Consider the following 15,617-nt stretch of genomic DNA (forward strand, 5'->3'; position numbering starts at 1 on the left):
GGCAGGTGTGTGCTGCCTGCTCAGCCTGGCAGGGCAGGTTGCCATGGTTCAGCCCTGCTGAGCTCACCCACGTTCTCCTCCCCTCAGCCAGTGCCACACAAATGCCAGCAAACCTCGTGGGTGCAAAAAGCCCTCACCACCTTTATTAAACGACTATTTACAAGCAGCAGCAGCTCCCTGAGGACAAAGCTTTTCTCTCCAGTGACTCAGAGTGGCACAGCTGGGCTGTGCTCAGCCATTCACCCAGGCTGGAGGCTCCAGCTCTGTCCCAGCAGGATTGCTGCCTCTCCCAGCCCCTTTTTCCTCTGCAGAGCTGAGCCATCGCCCGTGGCTGTTCCCCTGAGCTGCTGCAGCAGGCTCCTGTCCCCTGCAGTCACACTGCCAGCCCTGTGCCAGGCCCAGCTTTAGCAGGGCTCAGCCCAAGCAGCTTTGTGGCTCTCCCAAGGCTGGATGATCCCTCAGAGTCTCTTGGCAGCCGGGCAAATGTCTTGGTTGAGGCACTGGCTGCAGCGAGGGCTCACAGGCAGGCAGGTCTGCTGCCCAAAGCCCACCAGGAGCCAGTTGATCTCCTTCCAGAGGTCCCTGCAGTGAGGGGACAAACAGCACTGTTGCCATGCAGCTGCCTGGAAGGTGTTCATGGGATCCCTTTCCCCTTCTGCCTGTCCCTCCTGGAGGTGAGTCCCAGCCCTGCCAGCCCTCCCAGATCCCTGCTAGAACAGCCCTCCCAACCTTCCCTGGTCCTGCTGGGCTGGGGGGAGCAATGCCTGTGCTCAGGCACGTGCCAGGTGTGGAGCTGTCCCTCTGTGCCAGCTGGTGTTTGATACTGAGCATTAACCACCAGTGAAGGCCAAAGTCCAGCCCTGGGCTGATGCTGCTGAGCCACTGGGCTCAGCAAGGCCCTCTGTGGAAAAGCACCTGGCCTGGGCCATGGTAAACCTGGCAAGGCAAAACTCAGGGATCAGGAGCTCCACTGGTGGTGACTGATCCACCTGACAGCAACAGAACCACCAGGCAGGGGAGGTGCTGCTGCTGTGGCTCTGGCAGAGGGGAAACACCTGCAGCTACTGCGACCCTGGAAGGAGGAAGGAGCCAAAATGCAGCCCCTGAAACTGCCCCAAGCAGGGCTTTGTGCAGACATGGCTGCTGCAGCCAGCAGGGGCTCACCTGGGCAGCCACTCCTCCAGTGCCACCCGAGTCTGCTCGGGGTTCTTGGTCTCCTTCTTCACCCACTGGAGCCTGTTGGAGATCCTGTGCACGTGGGTGTCCACAGCTGGGGAGGGAGAGCCCAGAGTTTAGGTGGGGCAGGCACACCTGAAGGGAGACAGCAGAGCCCCAGGTGCCTGTGGCAGCCCCCAGGGCAAGGAGCAGAGCCCCAGGTGCCTGTGGCAGCCCCCAGGGCAAGGAGCAGAGCCCCAGGTGCCTGTGGCAGCCCCCAGGCCCAGGCTGCCCCTGGGGCAGCAGGAGCAGCAGCTGGATGGGAGCACAGGGCAGGGCAGGCTCACTCCAAGAACAAACATTCTCTTCCCAGGCCTGCAGCCAGAACCATTTGGGGTGGGTGTCTGTCTGTCTCTCCCCGGGCTCACACAGTCTGAGCCAGCCTCTCCCAAGGCTCCCCAGCTCCATGGAGCAGGCACAGGCCCCTGCTCCCTCTGCACGTTCTCATCCTCGCAGAGTTTCAGCTGAGTTACGCAAACTGATCTCTGCCCCTTCCTCTGCCCGCATGGAAAACACATTTCATAATACCCACCAGCAGAGAGGGCTTGGGAGGCTTAAAGCAGTGTTTATAATGTGCTTTGAGCTCAAAAGCTCTGAATGCAAAGTGTATTATTGTTAGATCAGCAGTGATAAACCTGTCTCTGGGGCTAATTGGGCAAAACCCAGGAAATTGCTGTAAACAGGAAGACTCAGCCTGGCCTCCCAAATCAAAACCGAGCACACAATTATTTGGAAAGCACTTGGCTGGTTTGGCTGCCTCTGTTCTTCCCTCCCCCACAGCAGGAGAACAACAGACCCCAAGGGCTGCTGGATGCAGGGCAGGGGCCACAGCCTGTCCAGCTGATGGTCACCAGGGGGGCTGCAGGATCCAGCTCCCGCCCACTCGCTCCTCCTGGCTTTCCCAGGGCTCTTCCAACAAGCAGCACATCCTTTTGGAACACTCATCTGTCCCCAGGGGCCCCGGGCCAGGACCTGCAGGTGATGGTCCAGCCCCATCTGGCACCAGCTCCCCAGGGCTGTGACTTCCCTTGGGAATTTCTGCTATCAGATTTGGGGTGAAACAGCAGCTGCTCAAATCCTACAGCTGCTCAAATCCTACAGCTCAGTGGCTGGGGTCACATCATTCCCCCAGCCAGATACTCTGCAGGTACTGAACCAAAGGGATCTTACCAGGCTGCTGGGGCTGCAGTGCTTCCCCTCTGCCTGGGGAATGGACTGGGATTTGGGAGAGGGGTGGGAGAAGCACAGTGCAGGTTACCTATGCCAGCCACGCTGTCCCAGGCAATGTGCATGGCCAGGTGGGCCATTTTGGGCCCAACTCCTGGCAGCTGCACCAGCTCCTCCACAGTGCTCGGGATGTCCCCCCCGTACTTCTGCTTCAGGATGGCTGTGGTCTGCTTGATGTACTTCACCTTGTTCTGCAAAACCAAGGGGAAAGGCACACAGTCTGAGCTGCCCTCCAGCACAGGGAAAACAGACACACAGCCCAGCAAAGCAACCGTTCCTGAGTGTGTGTTACAGGTGAGGCCACACATGGGAGCTGTGGAGGAGACACAGCCTCGACTTCCACATGAAATCCAAAGGCTGAGAGCTGGGAGCTCCAGCCTCCTGCACACTGCAGGCCCTGCAGCCAACAATCCCATCCTGCTGGCAATACAAAGTGCCAAAGCTGGTGTAAAATCCAGCTTCTAGCCTGGCTCCAGGGGAGAGAGGAGGGCACAGGGGGTTCCTGTGTGTCCATGGGGCAATGCTGCACTCACCTGTCACTACAGGACACACAATAACACAACGTGGACTCTCTGCTCTTTTCAAGGCAAAAAGAGACTTTTTAACTTTGGACTCTAACATTTATAGACTTGTAAAAGTGACGGTGGATTGGAGGGTGAAAGTGCCACCTCTCCAATGACTTTGGACAAGCCAACAACCCAACAAATTTCTTCCATAAAAAAAAATACCAAACAATGAGTTATTTACATAAAACGTGTTAGAAAGTTCGTTACAAGAATGTAACCATCCAAAAGCTTAGCAAATGTTAAACAATCAGAAGAACACTCACCCTCCAGAAGCCCACGGGGTAGATGATCTGCCCCAGGCTCTCATCATCCATCTGCAGCACGCTGTCCACGGTGAGGCCGCGCCGGCGCAGGCGCAGCATGGCAGCACTTGTCACCTGGTCCTTGGTCTGGCTGGACAGCATCAGGGCCAGCAGCACCTGGTAGCGCATCACCTGGGGACACAGGGGACACTGAGACACCCTGGGGGGATCCAGCAGCTCAGCACCACCTTCAGTGTGGGGTGTGCTCCCACCCTTCAGCTCAGTTTGCCTCCAAGAGACTGGAAGGCTGCAACAGGAATAATCCACAACCTTTTGATTCCACCACACGATAAAGGGAGAAGAAAACACCTTTAGGCTCAGCTGTCAGTTCCTGTGAGAGGGCAGGGAGCAGCTCTGTCTGCTGGGATCTCACTCCAAAGACATCAGTGGATGAGCCACAAAGGGCTGGACAAAGCTTTTCCTGAGGATGGCATTCCCAGGAGAGCCACAGGATGCACAGGCACAAACACCCAATGATTTTTCATGCAATGTCTGCTCTAGGCAGCTTTTAAAAATCCCAACCCTTTCCTGCTAGGTTTCAGTAGGAACTGGGTGTCTGGCTCCAGTGAGCTCCTTAGGGAACCAAATGTGAACCACTGGGATGACAGAGACTGCGAGAAGGAGGACAAATCCCAGGAATTCCTTAGCCAGGCCATCACCTCCTATTTCCCAATTCTTTTTTCCTGGATGTGATTCCATCCCACCAGAGTGAGGAGGATGATGCAACTAACCCAAAATGACCCAGGATAACATCCTCCCTCCAGCTCTCCTGCAAAGTTTACAAAACCAGGTGCACCAGGAAAAATGCCTGCGTGTGTGGAAGCAGGATGATCTCAGGGTACAAAGAAATGGTGTGAGGAGCTGAGGGTTACAACATCCACTTTTTCTTGGAAGCAACAACACAGCTTCCCCAGGGAAGAGAAGCTATTTCCATGTGGTCCCACAGCTGCCAGCCCACGTGGCTGAGAGCGTGTGATGCTCCCTGGCTCCGGGGTCACAGCTCATCCTTCTCCCCAGGGAGCCAAGCCCAGGGCAGAATCCATCAGCAAGGACAGCATTCCCTGTGCCAAAGCTGTCCAGCTGCGTCCTCCAGAGCCCTCCCTCAGAGCCCAGCACGTCCCACTGCTCCTCTGACTGATCCCCACATTCCCACTCCAGAGGCTCCTGCTGCTCCAAGTGCATGGGGTTGGATTAGTTGCTCTCCTAAGTCACCTCCAATCCTATAAATTCTGGGATTCTGTGATCCCCATATTCCCACTCCAGTGGCTCCCACTGCTCCTCCAAGCCTGTCCCTGGGTGCTCCCCACATTCCTCTGCATTCCACAGCCACCTTGCTGGATACTTTCCCTGCACTCCTACGAAGATTTTTAAGGGAAAAAGGAACATGGCTTCATGCCCTGCCAGCCAGCTCCATAAAAGCAGCACTGCCCCTCACACTCATCACATCCTCTGGGACCAATCCCAGCCCAGACTCCTGATCCAGTTTCTGTCCTGGAAACATCCCAAGTGGGACAGATCCAGGGGCAGCAGGAGGATGAGGGAGGCTGTGTTCTCCTGTGCCTGCTGGAGCTGGCAGCAGGATGCTGTCACCCGTGGATGCAGTTCCTCATGGATGCTGTCACCCGTGGATGCTGCTCCCTGGGGGAATGCTGTTACCCATGGATGCCATTCCCTGTGGGACTGCCGTTACCTCTGGAGGTGCGCTGCTGTCGTAGCACTTGTGCACTCCCATCTCATCCACGGGAGCATCCCTGCCGCTCCTCATCTGGCGGATGCGCTGCAGCTGCTCCCGCCAGCGCGGCGGCTCCCAGCGCGCCCGCCGGGGCTCGGCCCCATCGCCCGGCCCCGCTTCGTAGGCAATGGCCAGGCTCTTCCTCCTCCTGCTCTGCCTCGGGACCACGGGCGTGCCCTGCAGCTGGCTCCCTGCACGGGATGGCACAGAGATTCCAGGCTTCAGGAAAGCTGCCTTCACCCGTCACAGAGCTCGGTGACAGCCCCGTGTGCCACTAGCCACCCAGGGGACCCTGAGCAGGGAGAGTTCCCTCCCATTAGTCCCAGCCCAAACACTGCACATCCCCCGGCCCGAGCAGAGCCAGCAGGGGCGAGGGAGGGCGGAAGGACCTGCGACACGAGTGGCAACAGGTGGCAGCAGTCCGGTCACATGTCACACGATGGGGACACGTGTCCCAAACACAGGTGAGGCTGCTGGAGGTGCATCCCCAGCCCAGGACAGCCACATCCCTCGCTCCAAGGGGGAAGTGACAAGGACACCCAGCCCGTGTCCCCAGCCATGCCGGAGCCTGGTGCAGCCCCGGCTGCTCTCCGTGCCCAGCACACCCGATCCCCCCTTCCCGCCCCAGCGATTCCCCATGTCCTGCACGCCCCGTGTCCTCGATCCCCTCTTCCCGCACCCCAGGAAGTCGTGATGCCTCTTTCATACTCTCCATCGCCTGAACCGTACCCCGTATCCAGTCCCGTACCCCATTCCCTCTCCGGTACCCCGTATCCAGTCCCGTACCCCATCCCCTGCCCGTACCCCGTTCCCAGTCCCGTACCCCATTCCCTATCCGGTACCCCCAGTTCCCCAGTCCCGTACCCCATTCCCTCTCCGGTACCCCGTTCCCAGTCCCGTACCCCATCCCTGCCCGTACCCCATCCCCTATCCGGTACCCCGTTCCCAGTCCCGTACCCCATCCCTGCCCGTACCCCCGCTGCCCCCGGCCGAGCGTAGCCGCCGCAGCCGGGGCCGGGCCGCGCTCATGGCGGCCCCGCGAACTACCGGGCCCGGAGCGCACCGGGGCCGCCGGAACGGGCGGGGCGAGCGCGGGGCGGGGCCGGCACCGGGCCCCGAGCGGAGCGGGCCGGGCCGGGGGCGGCGGGACCGGGCCTGGCCGGGCCGGGCCGGGCTGGGCTCGGGGTGAGTGACGGGGGAGCCGGCACCGGGGAGGGGACCGCGCTTTGGGGCCGCGCTGTGTCCCCGCTGTGTCCCCGGGGGGCCGGGTGTGACCCCCGGTGTGTTTGTCGGGGTCTGGGTGTGACCCCCGGTGTGTTCGGGGCTCTGGGTGTGACCGCCGGTGTGTGTCTCTAAGCGCTTGGGACATGTCCCGGCTTGTTCGGGGGTCGCGGGGGGACAATGTGCCATTGTCCGGGGTGGGTTGGGGCTGGGGGGTCCCCGGGGCGGTGCAATCCCAGTGTCCCTGGGGATGGTGGGCTGGGGGCTGGGTGTGTGCCCAGGGATGGTGGGCTGGGGTCCATAGTATGGACCCTGGTGACACTGGGCAGGAACGCATGGCATGTCCCCTGGTGAGATTGGGCTGGGGTCCGTGCCATGTCCCCTGGTGACACTGGGCAGGAGCCCAAGCCATGTCCCCCGGGATGCAGGGACAGGCTGTGTGGTGCATCCCCAGGAGCAGCAGGGAAGGCTGTGGGATGTCCCTGGGGCTCGGGGTTGTGCAGGGTCATGTGCCCAGGGCCAGGGTCCCCAAGGGCCAGTGGGTCGGGCAGGGGGAGGCAGTTTTCTGGAGTCGTTGTTGTAATGCCATCTCCGTTCTTGCCCCATCTCTCCCTTGCCATGGCAGCACTTGGATGTTCCAGCGCTCAGATTTGTGAGTCCTTCCTCACTTCCACATTGACTGCACAGCTCGGTGTGCTTGGCCTTTGCTTTGGGAACGAGTGTCCAGCTCACACCCTCCAAAAAGTGTGTGCACGTGGACATGCTGCAAAAATCAGCCTGTGTGGTGGGCTGGGTGTTCCTGGCTCCAGGAAAGGGTATCCCAAAGGCCCCGTGGTCCACGGGGGATGCAGGTGCTGAAGGCAGGAGCAGCACAAGCTCCTTGTGTTTCCCCAATGTTGGGCTTCTCCCGTGTTTGAAAAGGCTTAAAAGCTCTTTGGAAAAGTCTGGTGTGATGCTGTTATTGGGGTTTTCCTGCTGGAATATCCCCCTTGGGCCTCCCTTACCAGAGCCCTGTTCTGTGTTTGCAGGGCCTCAGCGCTGGGCAGCAATGGCAAAGCCTCAGAGCAAGGATTCCGGCCTGAAGGAGAAGTTCAGGAACCTCCTGGGGCTGGGAACATCCCGGGGAAGTTCCAAGTCGTCGGAGGGCAAGCAGACAGAGTTTATCATCACTGCAGAAATACTCAAGGTGTGAGATCTGAGTGGAGTGAAGGTGGGGATAGTGCCTGGGGTACCTCAGCTGAGGGGATCAGGAGGGCTTGCTCCTTTCCTGTTTTTTTTGGCACTCAGTTCCTCTCCATCATTCCCTCTCCTGATCTCTCAACTCATTCTCTAGTGAACTGGATGTAGAGCTCACCCACTTTGCAGCTCCAGCACTTGAGTTATTCACTCTTTCAATACTTTGGAGATATTTGGTGTGTTGGGTACAGGCTATTTCCCTGTCCCCTCGATTTTTTTATAGTCTGAGCTTGATGAAGTTTCTGTGGTGGCAGTTTCCACAGGCTGGGAACTGTTTCTGTTTTATGAAAACCTTACAGTTCTGTGGAAATGAAAAATAAAATAATTGATTCCAGTAATTGGTACCACAAGGCTGTAAGCAGAATAGTTGGCACACAAGGAAGAAAATACAAAAGAAAAAGGGAGAAGGAGACCAGAATTCCTTCTCCCCTTGGAGAAATGGATAAGTGTTTCTGGTAAGATAAACTGTTGGCTTATTTCTCCATTTCTTTCCAGGAACTGAGCATAGAGTGTGGATTGAGTAACAGGATACGAGCAATCAGTCAAATCTGTGAAGTGGCAAAAACCAAAAAAATTGAAGAGGTGAGTTCCAAAGTGTTCAGTGAGTATTGGAAGGATGGAAATTTAAGCAGCAGCTCTCAGACTATCGTAAGGAACTCCTGTTGTTTAGAAAGCTTTTCAGAATGGGTGATCCCAGAGGCTGCTTTGTGCTGTGAAAGGGAATTAGTCTGCCCAACCTTCCAGCTCTGCAGCAGAGGGGATGGAGCTGTTGGGCTTCCTGGACCATGCTGGAAGGAGAATGCTGGGGATGTTCAGGACAGCTCATGGGTGGTGATGTTCAGAGAGGTTTCCTTATCTCCTGGCTTGTTAATAAGCATCCCCCAATTGGTTTTGAGCTCATCTTGTAGCTGGGTGAAGGCTTCTGCACAAATATTCCCACTTGCAGGGAGTGTGGCATGAGGAATTGCAGTTCCTGGGGCGTAGGGCTGGATTTGGTGTCTCCAGGGGTTGGTCTGAGTGTGACCAGGTGGGTGAGTGTCCCTCAGAGCAGAGAGCTCCACACATGGCACCCCTGGATCTTAGTCATGAATTGCCATAATTCATTGTGACCTGCTGGCTGCAGCTCCTGGAGGAGCTGAGCTTTCCTGCCTCATGCTCTTGCTTTGGTTTTGGTGTTTGTTCTGCTCCCAGCACGCCGTGGAGGCCGTGTGGAAGGTGGTGGCTGACATGCTGCAGCCGGAGCGTCCCGCCGAGGCCAGGCACGCCGTGCTCCACCTGCTCAAGTCCATCGTCCAGGGACAGGTGACAACAGCCCCTGGGGCAGGGGACACTGACCTAAACTGGGCTTTGTGCAGGGGGGAAATGGGAAGAGCACCAGGGAGCTCTTCTCTGCAAAGGTTCATATTTGTAATTTTGGTTGTGTCTCATAAATGAGAAGAGGAAGCATCTTAGTTTTTAGTCTTGGTTTGACCTCGTAGCAAAACTTTCTATACAACTCATAGAAAGCTGTTCTGGTTTGGGGTAATGCTCTTGAGAAAGAGGAAATACTTTGGATTAAGTTCAGCATAATTCAGCAGATTTTATGTGGTCTTTGCCCAGACCTTCTAGTCCCAGTTTGCAGCTGGTTTTGATGTTTCAGGTACGCAAGTGTTTCTGTGTGAGACACTTCTAGCCTGGCCAAGTTCAGCACACGAGGAATTCTTCAGATTTCCCAACGTGTTGCACAAACATGGGGCTGAATCAGCCCAAAGTTGTCGTTCTCAGTGTTCTGAGAAAGCAGGGGTGGGTGCTTGTGAAGAGAGTAGGCATTGATTCAGCAAAAAGCTAATTTAAAGCATGAAGATTACTGAGGTGTACCTTGCTGATGTCCAGGCCTTAACCCCTTCCCTTTTTCCATTTCAAGGGTGAGAGGCTGGGGATCCTCAGAGCCCACTTTTTTAAGGTTATCAAGGATTATCCCTCCAATGAAGACTTGCACGAGCGGCTGGAAGTGTTCAAGGCTCTGACGGAGAACGGGCGCTACATCACCTACCTGGAGGAGGAGCTGGGTGAGCACTGTCCCAGCCCCTCTTCAGTCTGGGGGGAAGACATCCAGGCAGAGACACCCAGTGATAACAGGAAAAGGTAGTGGTGTCATTCCTGGGTAGAAGGTAACAGGGTGTTTTCCCTTCTTTAGCTGATTTTGTGCTACAGTGGATGGATGTCGGGCTGACTTCTGAGTTCCTCCTGGTTCTGGTGAACCTGGTGAAATTCAATAGCTGCTACCTGGAAGACTACGTAGCTGACATGGTCCAGTAAGTTGGGCTTTTTAACTCCTTCCTGCTTATTCCTGGTAAATTAAAGAGAAAGTTGCAGATCAATACACAGACAACGGGGATATTTTCTGTCCCCATCTGGATCTGTTTCATCCTAGGTGATTTTTGGCAAATATTTGATTTTCTGTTCTTGTGGTGTTCAGATCTGTTTTAGTTTTACTAAATGTGCTTCTTCCATTCCCATTCCATGGGGTGGGCCTGTTTGCATTGCTTAGTCTCACAAGGGTCTGTGCTGCTGCATTACCTGAGCTGCATTTAGGTCTAACTTTATAAAAGAGATTGCAGAGCTCGGTGTCCCTTGGGCTGTCACCAGCATTGCCCCAGGAAGGGCGGTGAGGAGTTAAATAGCATGGCAATTAACCTGACTGTTCTGGCTCTTTGTAATTTGCCTAAAATCATGTGGAGCAAACAGTTCTAATTAAATGTTCTTTCTTAACAGCAAGATCTGCCTCTTGTGCATTCAGACTTCATCATCTATGGACATAGAGGTCAGTGATCTGAGTTTCTTTTAGTACTGCAGAACTCTTTGAAGTTCTTTGTAACTTTTACAAACAAAATCAGATCATCAGACTCTGGGTTTATTCTCATCTTTCAAGAGAGCTGATGCAATGTTGTGTTATTTGTAAGCCAGTAAATCTCATACAGCAGTAATTTATTCCAAAGCAAACAGAGCATTAATCAATTAGTTAAATGAATTGACAATGCTTTTAAAAAATTAAAAAAACCCCAAAATATCTTCATCCATTTTGACTTCCAGAAAATTTCCTTGGTGTGCCAGGTGAGGCTTTGACCTGCTTGATTCACAGGGAAGTGTACAACCATTTTGTCTTTCCCTTTCCCAAAGATTTCCTTGCAAGTCCTGGATGCAGTTGTTTGTTACAACTGCCTGCCCTCGGAGAACCTGCCCGTGTTCATCATCACCCTGTGCCGCACCATCAACGTCAAGGAGCTCTGTGAGCCCTGCTGGAAGGTCAGAAACCCTACTTGCTTTCACGAGTTCACCCCTGGATGAAGTGTCAGACATACCTGGGCACATCTGCCAGGTGTTTTAAGAGTAATTAAAATTGTTGAAGTACTGCGGGATCAGCTTCTCATTAGTGCAAGTCTGTCATGCCCGTGGGGTTCTCCCCTGGTTTCAGCTGCTGTGACAGCTCCTGAGCTGCCTTGGGAAAGGCAGGACACATTTACTCAGAAGCATGGCCAGCTCAATCCATGTTTGGGTACTGGGTGTTTTACCAGCTGGGGATTGAGGTGTTCTCTCTGCGTTTGCAGCTCATGCGCAACCTGCTGGGGACTCACCTGGGACACAGTGCCATCTACAACATGTGCAGGATCATGGAGGACAGGTAAGGGAGGGGGAGCCAGGGAACCCAAGGAGTCCAAGGGCTCAGTGGGACAGATGGGCAGTCACCAACCTCAGTAGGGCAAGCTGAAGGTTCTGGTGCTTAGCAATCATTTCCCTTTCTAGTTATGCTGCTGAAGTGCTCGTTTAGGGCATTTCTGAATTTCATTTCCCTCTGTTTAAAGTTGTGGTGAATGATTTGCTGCTTTTCATGTTTGTCCATTGCTGTGCAAGGCCCTGATGTGTAACAGCTGGGAATTCCTGTTGGGACAGTGCATATTCCTATTGACTTTGTATGCTGAAATAATTGTGGCGTGGTCTGAATCTTCCCTTCCCCCTGTCCTTAGATCCTACATGGCAGATGCAGCCCTGCTGAGAGGAGCTGTGTTCTTTGTTGGGATGGCTCTGTGGGGGGCTCACCGCCTCAATTCCCTCAGGAACTCCCCCACTTCAGTGCTGCCTTCATTCCTCAAGGTAGGCTGGGATGCTGGAGAATGCTTTTTAATTACTTGGACAAATTTAAACCACAAATGTGGCCCCCTACACCAAGGAGATCTTTGTAGGCACGGAGGATGAGAGGAAGAAATTGGGTGTGGGGTGAAGCAGGGAGAAACAGTAAAACAAGAGGATTTATGTCTGTAGCTGAGGGCTCCTCCTTGCACATCTTTGGCCAGAAAAGCAAATCTGAATCCTTTCTAGCAAATACCTGCATCGTGGGTACTTTACCTTAAAAAATAAGATACAAAGCAACAACTTCCACTCTTCCCAGTGGGTGGTACAAAAAGTGAGGGAGGGTGTCTCCAGGGGCAGCCTCAGAGCTCTCCAAATTTCCTCAGCTGAGTGCCTCAAGCAGGAATGACTGGCTTTAATCCCCTTGTCTGCCTCTAGGATGGGGCTGTGTCTGCCATCTGAGCCACAGCTGCTGGCAGGAGAGCAGAGCTGCTTTGAGAAAGTGGTTCTGTGCTGTGTGCTTTGTGTGCAGAGACCCAAGTGGATTTATCTCAGGCCTCCAGGCTGATTCCCTAATTCCTAAGGCTTGTTGCATTTGAGTGCAGAGGGTTTGAGGGCTCTGCTCCCTGACTGAAGGGCTTTGGCTTGCAGGCCATGACCTGCCCCAACGCAGTCGTGTCCTACGAGATCGTCCTGTCCATCACACGCCTGATCAAGAAGTATGGCAAGGGGCTGCAGGCTGTCACCTGGGACATCCTCCTGGACATCATGGAGAGGCTGCTGCAGCAGCTGCAGGTGGGTGCAGGGCCTGCCTGCATGTGCTTTCAGTCCCAAGGCTGTGCCATCAATCCTTCTGCAAACTGGTCTGTTTGTGCCCTGTGGGGAAAAGGGAGCTGAGAAAGGCTTAGCCCAGTTCTCTCTGCTGTGGTTCTCTGAGTTTCTGTTTGTATTTAAAATTAGCACGTTTTGGCAATGTGGAACTCTTTCAGGAATGATTTTGTCTCTTTTCAGGTTCTGGAGAGCCAAGAGCTGAAGTCCATTGTGCATGATCTTTTGACCACAGTAGAAGAGCTCTGTGACCAGAATGATTTTCATGGCTCTGAAGAGAGATTTTTTGAGCTGGTGGAAAGATGTGCTGATCAGAGACCAGTAAGGCTTTATTATTGTCCTCCTTTTGGGTCTGTTCTGTTCCAGCTGAAATTTGAGAGTCCTGAAAGAGGAAATGGTCAGAAAACCCCAGCAAGGACTTCCATGAGCCTTATTCCCAGGGAGGGGGTTGGGGGAATGGATTTATTAGATTTGCTTATGCACTAAAAACATTTCTTGGTCTTTCCATGAAGGAATCTTCTGTGTTAAACCTGATAACATACAGAGCTCAGTCCATCCACCCTGCCAAAGATGGCTGGATCCACAACCTACAGCTCCTCATGGAGAGATTCTTCAGGTAGGAAATCATAACTTTGGCAACTTCTTGTTTTTGAGAAGCACTTTCAAGTGTTTCTTGCCACCTTGTCATGTTAGATCATTTTGTTTTCTGAAGTTGTAACGTTCTGAAGTTCTAAGTTAGTAAGTGGCTGCTGAGAAGTGTGGTAGTCCCAGGGCAGAGCACATGAAAGGACTTATTTAACAGAAGAAAAGCTTTCCACTGAGTTCTTTATGCTGCTTTTTTTTCTTCTTCTCTTTCATTCCATTCAATGCTATTCCAATTAGCTTAGGCAGTTGTGTTCCACTCCACAGCACTTTGTAGTTCTGACACCAAACAAGATTTTCCTGTTAAGCATTAGGATTGCATATGGGTATCCAGTATTGCAGTTATCTGGGTTTGAATTGGTGCTCCCTAAGGGATTCTGTGCTCTGAAACATCCACACAGAGCAATAACAAACTTCTGTCTCCTCTCTGAAATGCTGCCAAAGAGCAGCTCTTCCTCAGTGCCATGTGTTTGGTTTGAAATTTGCTCACCAGAGCACTTGCTCTTCTGACATGTGCTTCCTAGTTTGGATTGGAAATGGGAAAGTGCAATTACAGGTCTGCAGAAGGAGTTAAAGCTGAACTGGGATTTGAATTTCCAATTGTTCTTGAATCTGCTTTCAGGTGTAGAGACATTAACTGGGGGCTCAGCTGATCTCTCACAGTTACTGTTCCAACTCTGAAAAAGTTTCTTATTTGCCTTTAGTTTTACTTTTCCCCATTCCCTAAATACCAACGACTCTTCTTTTATTCATTTTGGATTTGCTTTTCCTGTTTTAGGAACGAGAGCCGTAGTGCTGTTAGGATTAAGGTTCTGGATGTGCTCTCCTTTGTGCTGAGCATCAACAGACAGTTCTATGAGGTGGGTGTTTGCCTGGGGCCCCAGGTGAGGTCTCAGGTGGGTGGGAAAGCCTTTGGTGGGGCACATTGTCCTGGGGGTTTCAGGTCCCCTCTGCCCTGGGGAAGGCACAGCCCTGGGCTCTAAATCTCACCCACACAGAGCTGTTTCTTTGGGATGCTTGTGGGGGGATGTGCCATTGTTTGTCCTTAGCTGGATGCAGGAATGTGCAGTTTGCAGTGGGAGCTGCTGGGTTTTGAGGACAGACCTGGTTGTGTCTTGGCTCCCCTGTTTTAAGGCCATTAATTCTATGTGCATTTTGTTTTGGAAGAATTGACAGTTGATGTGAGAGGTGCAAAGCTGATTTAAAAGCTTTGTAAAAGGATGGGGACTGGACATCCTGAGCAGTGACTGGTCTTGGTGCTTACAGTTTAACTGCTGCCCAAGATGGAAACTCGGTGAGAGAGAAGTTGGGGATATCCAGGGATATCTTGATCTCCTCAGGATGTGCCCAAAGTGTCAGAGGGCAGGAAGGGACACAAATGCTCCTTGGATTCCTTCAAGATCTGTGAAAACATGAAGCTGTTGGTGTTTCCTCTCTCTCTCAAAAAACCAAGCCCTAGAAGTCCTTTGTCTGTTTGAGCCTGGGTTGTCAAATCTGTAGGACAGACAAAACCCAAAGCACTGAGAAGTTCAATAAAAGTCACAAATATCTGGAGGGATGGCAGACAGAAATACCTGTTGGATGGAAGAGGAGGTGAAGGAATGAAGCAGTGGAGATGCAAGCCTGGTCCCAGAATAGCTGAGTTCTTTTGTTTGCAGTTCTTTCTCTCACGTGCTGAACATCTGACAGCTTAGGAGGGTCTGTCCTCTTGCAGGAAGAGCTGATAAACCTGGTGGTGATCTCCCAGCTGGCTCACATCCCAGAGGATAAAGACCACCAGGTCCGAAAATTGGCCACTCAGCTGCTGGTGGACCTGGCTGAAGGCTGCAACACTCACCACTTCAACAGCCTGCTGGATATCATAGAGAAGGTGAGTCAAACCTCCAGGGCTGGCAGCCTTCCCAGCAGGGGTGACCTCCTGAGGCTCTGAGGCTTCCAGCATGGAAACAGAGAAAGGATGTGCTGCAGGTTTCAACCATGTGTTGCTTTTCTCTTTCAAAGGTGGCTGCACATTCTTTGTCATCTCCCTCTGAACTGGAAGAGAGGGACTTGCTGTCATATTCAGCTTCTCTGGAGGATGTCAAGACAGCAGTTCTTGGGCTCCTGATAATTCTTCAGGTAAATGCTACAGAGCGTTTTTGATAATTTTTCATAATACTCTTCTGCTGGACTTGGCTTTTTAGACAATGCTTCTTCCACTACAAAATATTCTGACTTTTGTTTAACTATTTAATATTTAATCTTGTTTTGGTCAGTCCTTTGATTTTGAGCACTGTGGGACTGTTTGCTGAGTGTTGTATGTTCTTAATTCCCACTGTACAACCCAGATGAGCACATTTTCCTGTGTGGAGGGAGGATGTGGCCATAAATTAGCAGAAAGGAGGAGCGGATAACCTTGAATAGATTTAACAGATCTGTTGTGTTTGGGCTGTTTGTCCTGGGCTGTGGTGAAGAGCAGGCTGTTCTCTGGAGCAGCTCTGGGTCTTTGCAGAGGTTCCTTCCTGAGCCCCCTGGTCATGTTACAGCGAGGATGGAGTTTTT

The 15,617-nt window shown here is 53.0% G+C and overlaps 2 protein-coding genes across 8 annotated transcripts in view; one reads left to right on the forward strand and one right to left on the reverse strand.

Moving 5' to 3' along the window:
- Positions 1-117: 117 nt before the first annotated feature.
- Positions 118-6,114, reverse strand: NTHL1 (nth like DNA glycosylase 1). Of its 2 annotated transcripts, none has more exons than XM_050980313.1 (6): positions 6,017-6,114; positions 5,001-5,233; positions 3,272-3,442; positions 2,474-2,633; positions 1,165-1,270; positions 118-582 (listed from the first exon to the last, which is right to left on the reverse strand). In XM_050980313.1, exons 1-6 carry the CDS (start codon positions 6,069-6,071, stop codon positions 459-461), a joined length of 849 nt encoding a protein of 282 aa, XP_050836270.1. In that variant the 5' UTR covers positions 6,072-6,114; the 3' UTR covers positions 118-458. The 2 variants fall into 2 exon arrangements, with proteins under 2 accessions (XP_050836270.1, XP_050836272.1); XM_050980315.1 differs by having other exon boundaries at positions 118-623.
- Positions 6,115-6,146: 32 nt separating this feature from the next.
- The window catches only part of TSC2 (TSC complex subunit 2), a 32,176-nt gene continuing 22,705 nt past the window's right edge, over positions 6,147-15,617 (forward strand). For 5 of the 6 annotated variants that reach the window (XM_018915759.3, XM_018915758.3, XM_018915760.3 and 2 more), the window contains exons 1-15: positions 7,292-7,449; positions 7,995-8,081; positions 8,691-8,801; positions 9,403-9,547; positions 9,676-9,793; positions 10,254-10,302; positions 10,659-10,784; positions 11,087-11,160; positions 11,504-11,630; positions 12,258-12,401; positions 12,618-12,755; positions 12,947-13,050; positions 13,855-13,936; positions 14,791-14,946; positions 15,078-15,194. In XM_018915759.3, coding sequence (XP_018771304.3) covers positions 7,312-7,449; positions 7,995-8,081; positions 8,691-8,801; positions 9,403-9,547; positions 9,676-9,793; positions 10,254-10,302; positions 10,659-10,784; positions 11,087-11,160; positions 11,504-11,630; positions 12,258-12,401; positions 12,618-12,755; positions 12,947-13,050; positions 13,855-13,936; positions 14,791-14,946; positions 15,078-15,194 — 1,716 coding nt within the window. In that variant the 5' untranslated portion in view covers positions 7,292-7,311. Of the gene's footprint in view, positions 6,228-7,291; positions 7,450-7,994; positions 8,082-8,690; positions 8,802-9,402; positions 9,548-9,675; positions 9,794-10,253; positions 10,303-10,658; positions 10,785-11,086; positions 11,161-11,503; positions 11,631-12,257; positions 12,402-12,617; positions 12,756-12,946; positions 13,051-13,854; positions 13,937-14,790; positions 14,947-15,077; positions 15,195-15,617 lie in introns of those variants that run through there. The other variant, XM_050980316.1, reaches the window with a different exon arrangement.

This window comes from Serinus canaria, chromosome 14 (genome assembly GCF_022539315.1).
Source record: "Serinus canaria isolate serCan28SL12 chromosome 14, serCan2020, whole genome shotgun sequence".
Lineage (NCBI taxonomy): Eukaryota > Metazoa > Chordata > Aves > Passeriformes > Fringillidae > Serinus > Serinus canaria.

Coding starts and splice junctions, on each gene's coding strand:
- NTHL1 (XM_050980313.1), bottom strand. CDS start 6,071: ATGAGCGCGGCCCGGCCCCGGCTGCGGCGGCTACGCTCGGCCGGGGGC. Junction 3,443..5,000: donor ACAGCAGCGCACCTCCAGAG/GTAACGGCAGTC, acceptor CTGTGTCCCCAG/GTGATGCGCTACCAGGTGCT. Junction 583..1,164: donor CTGGAGGAGTGGCTGCCCAG/GTGAGCCCCTGC, acceptor CCCTCACTGCAG/GGACCTCTGGAAGGAGATCA.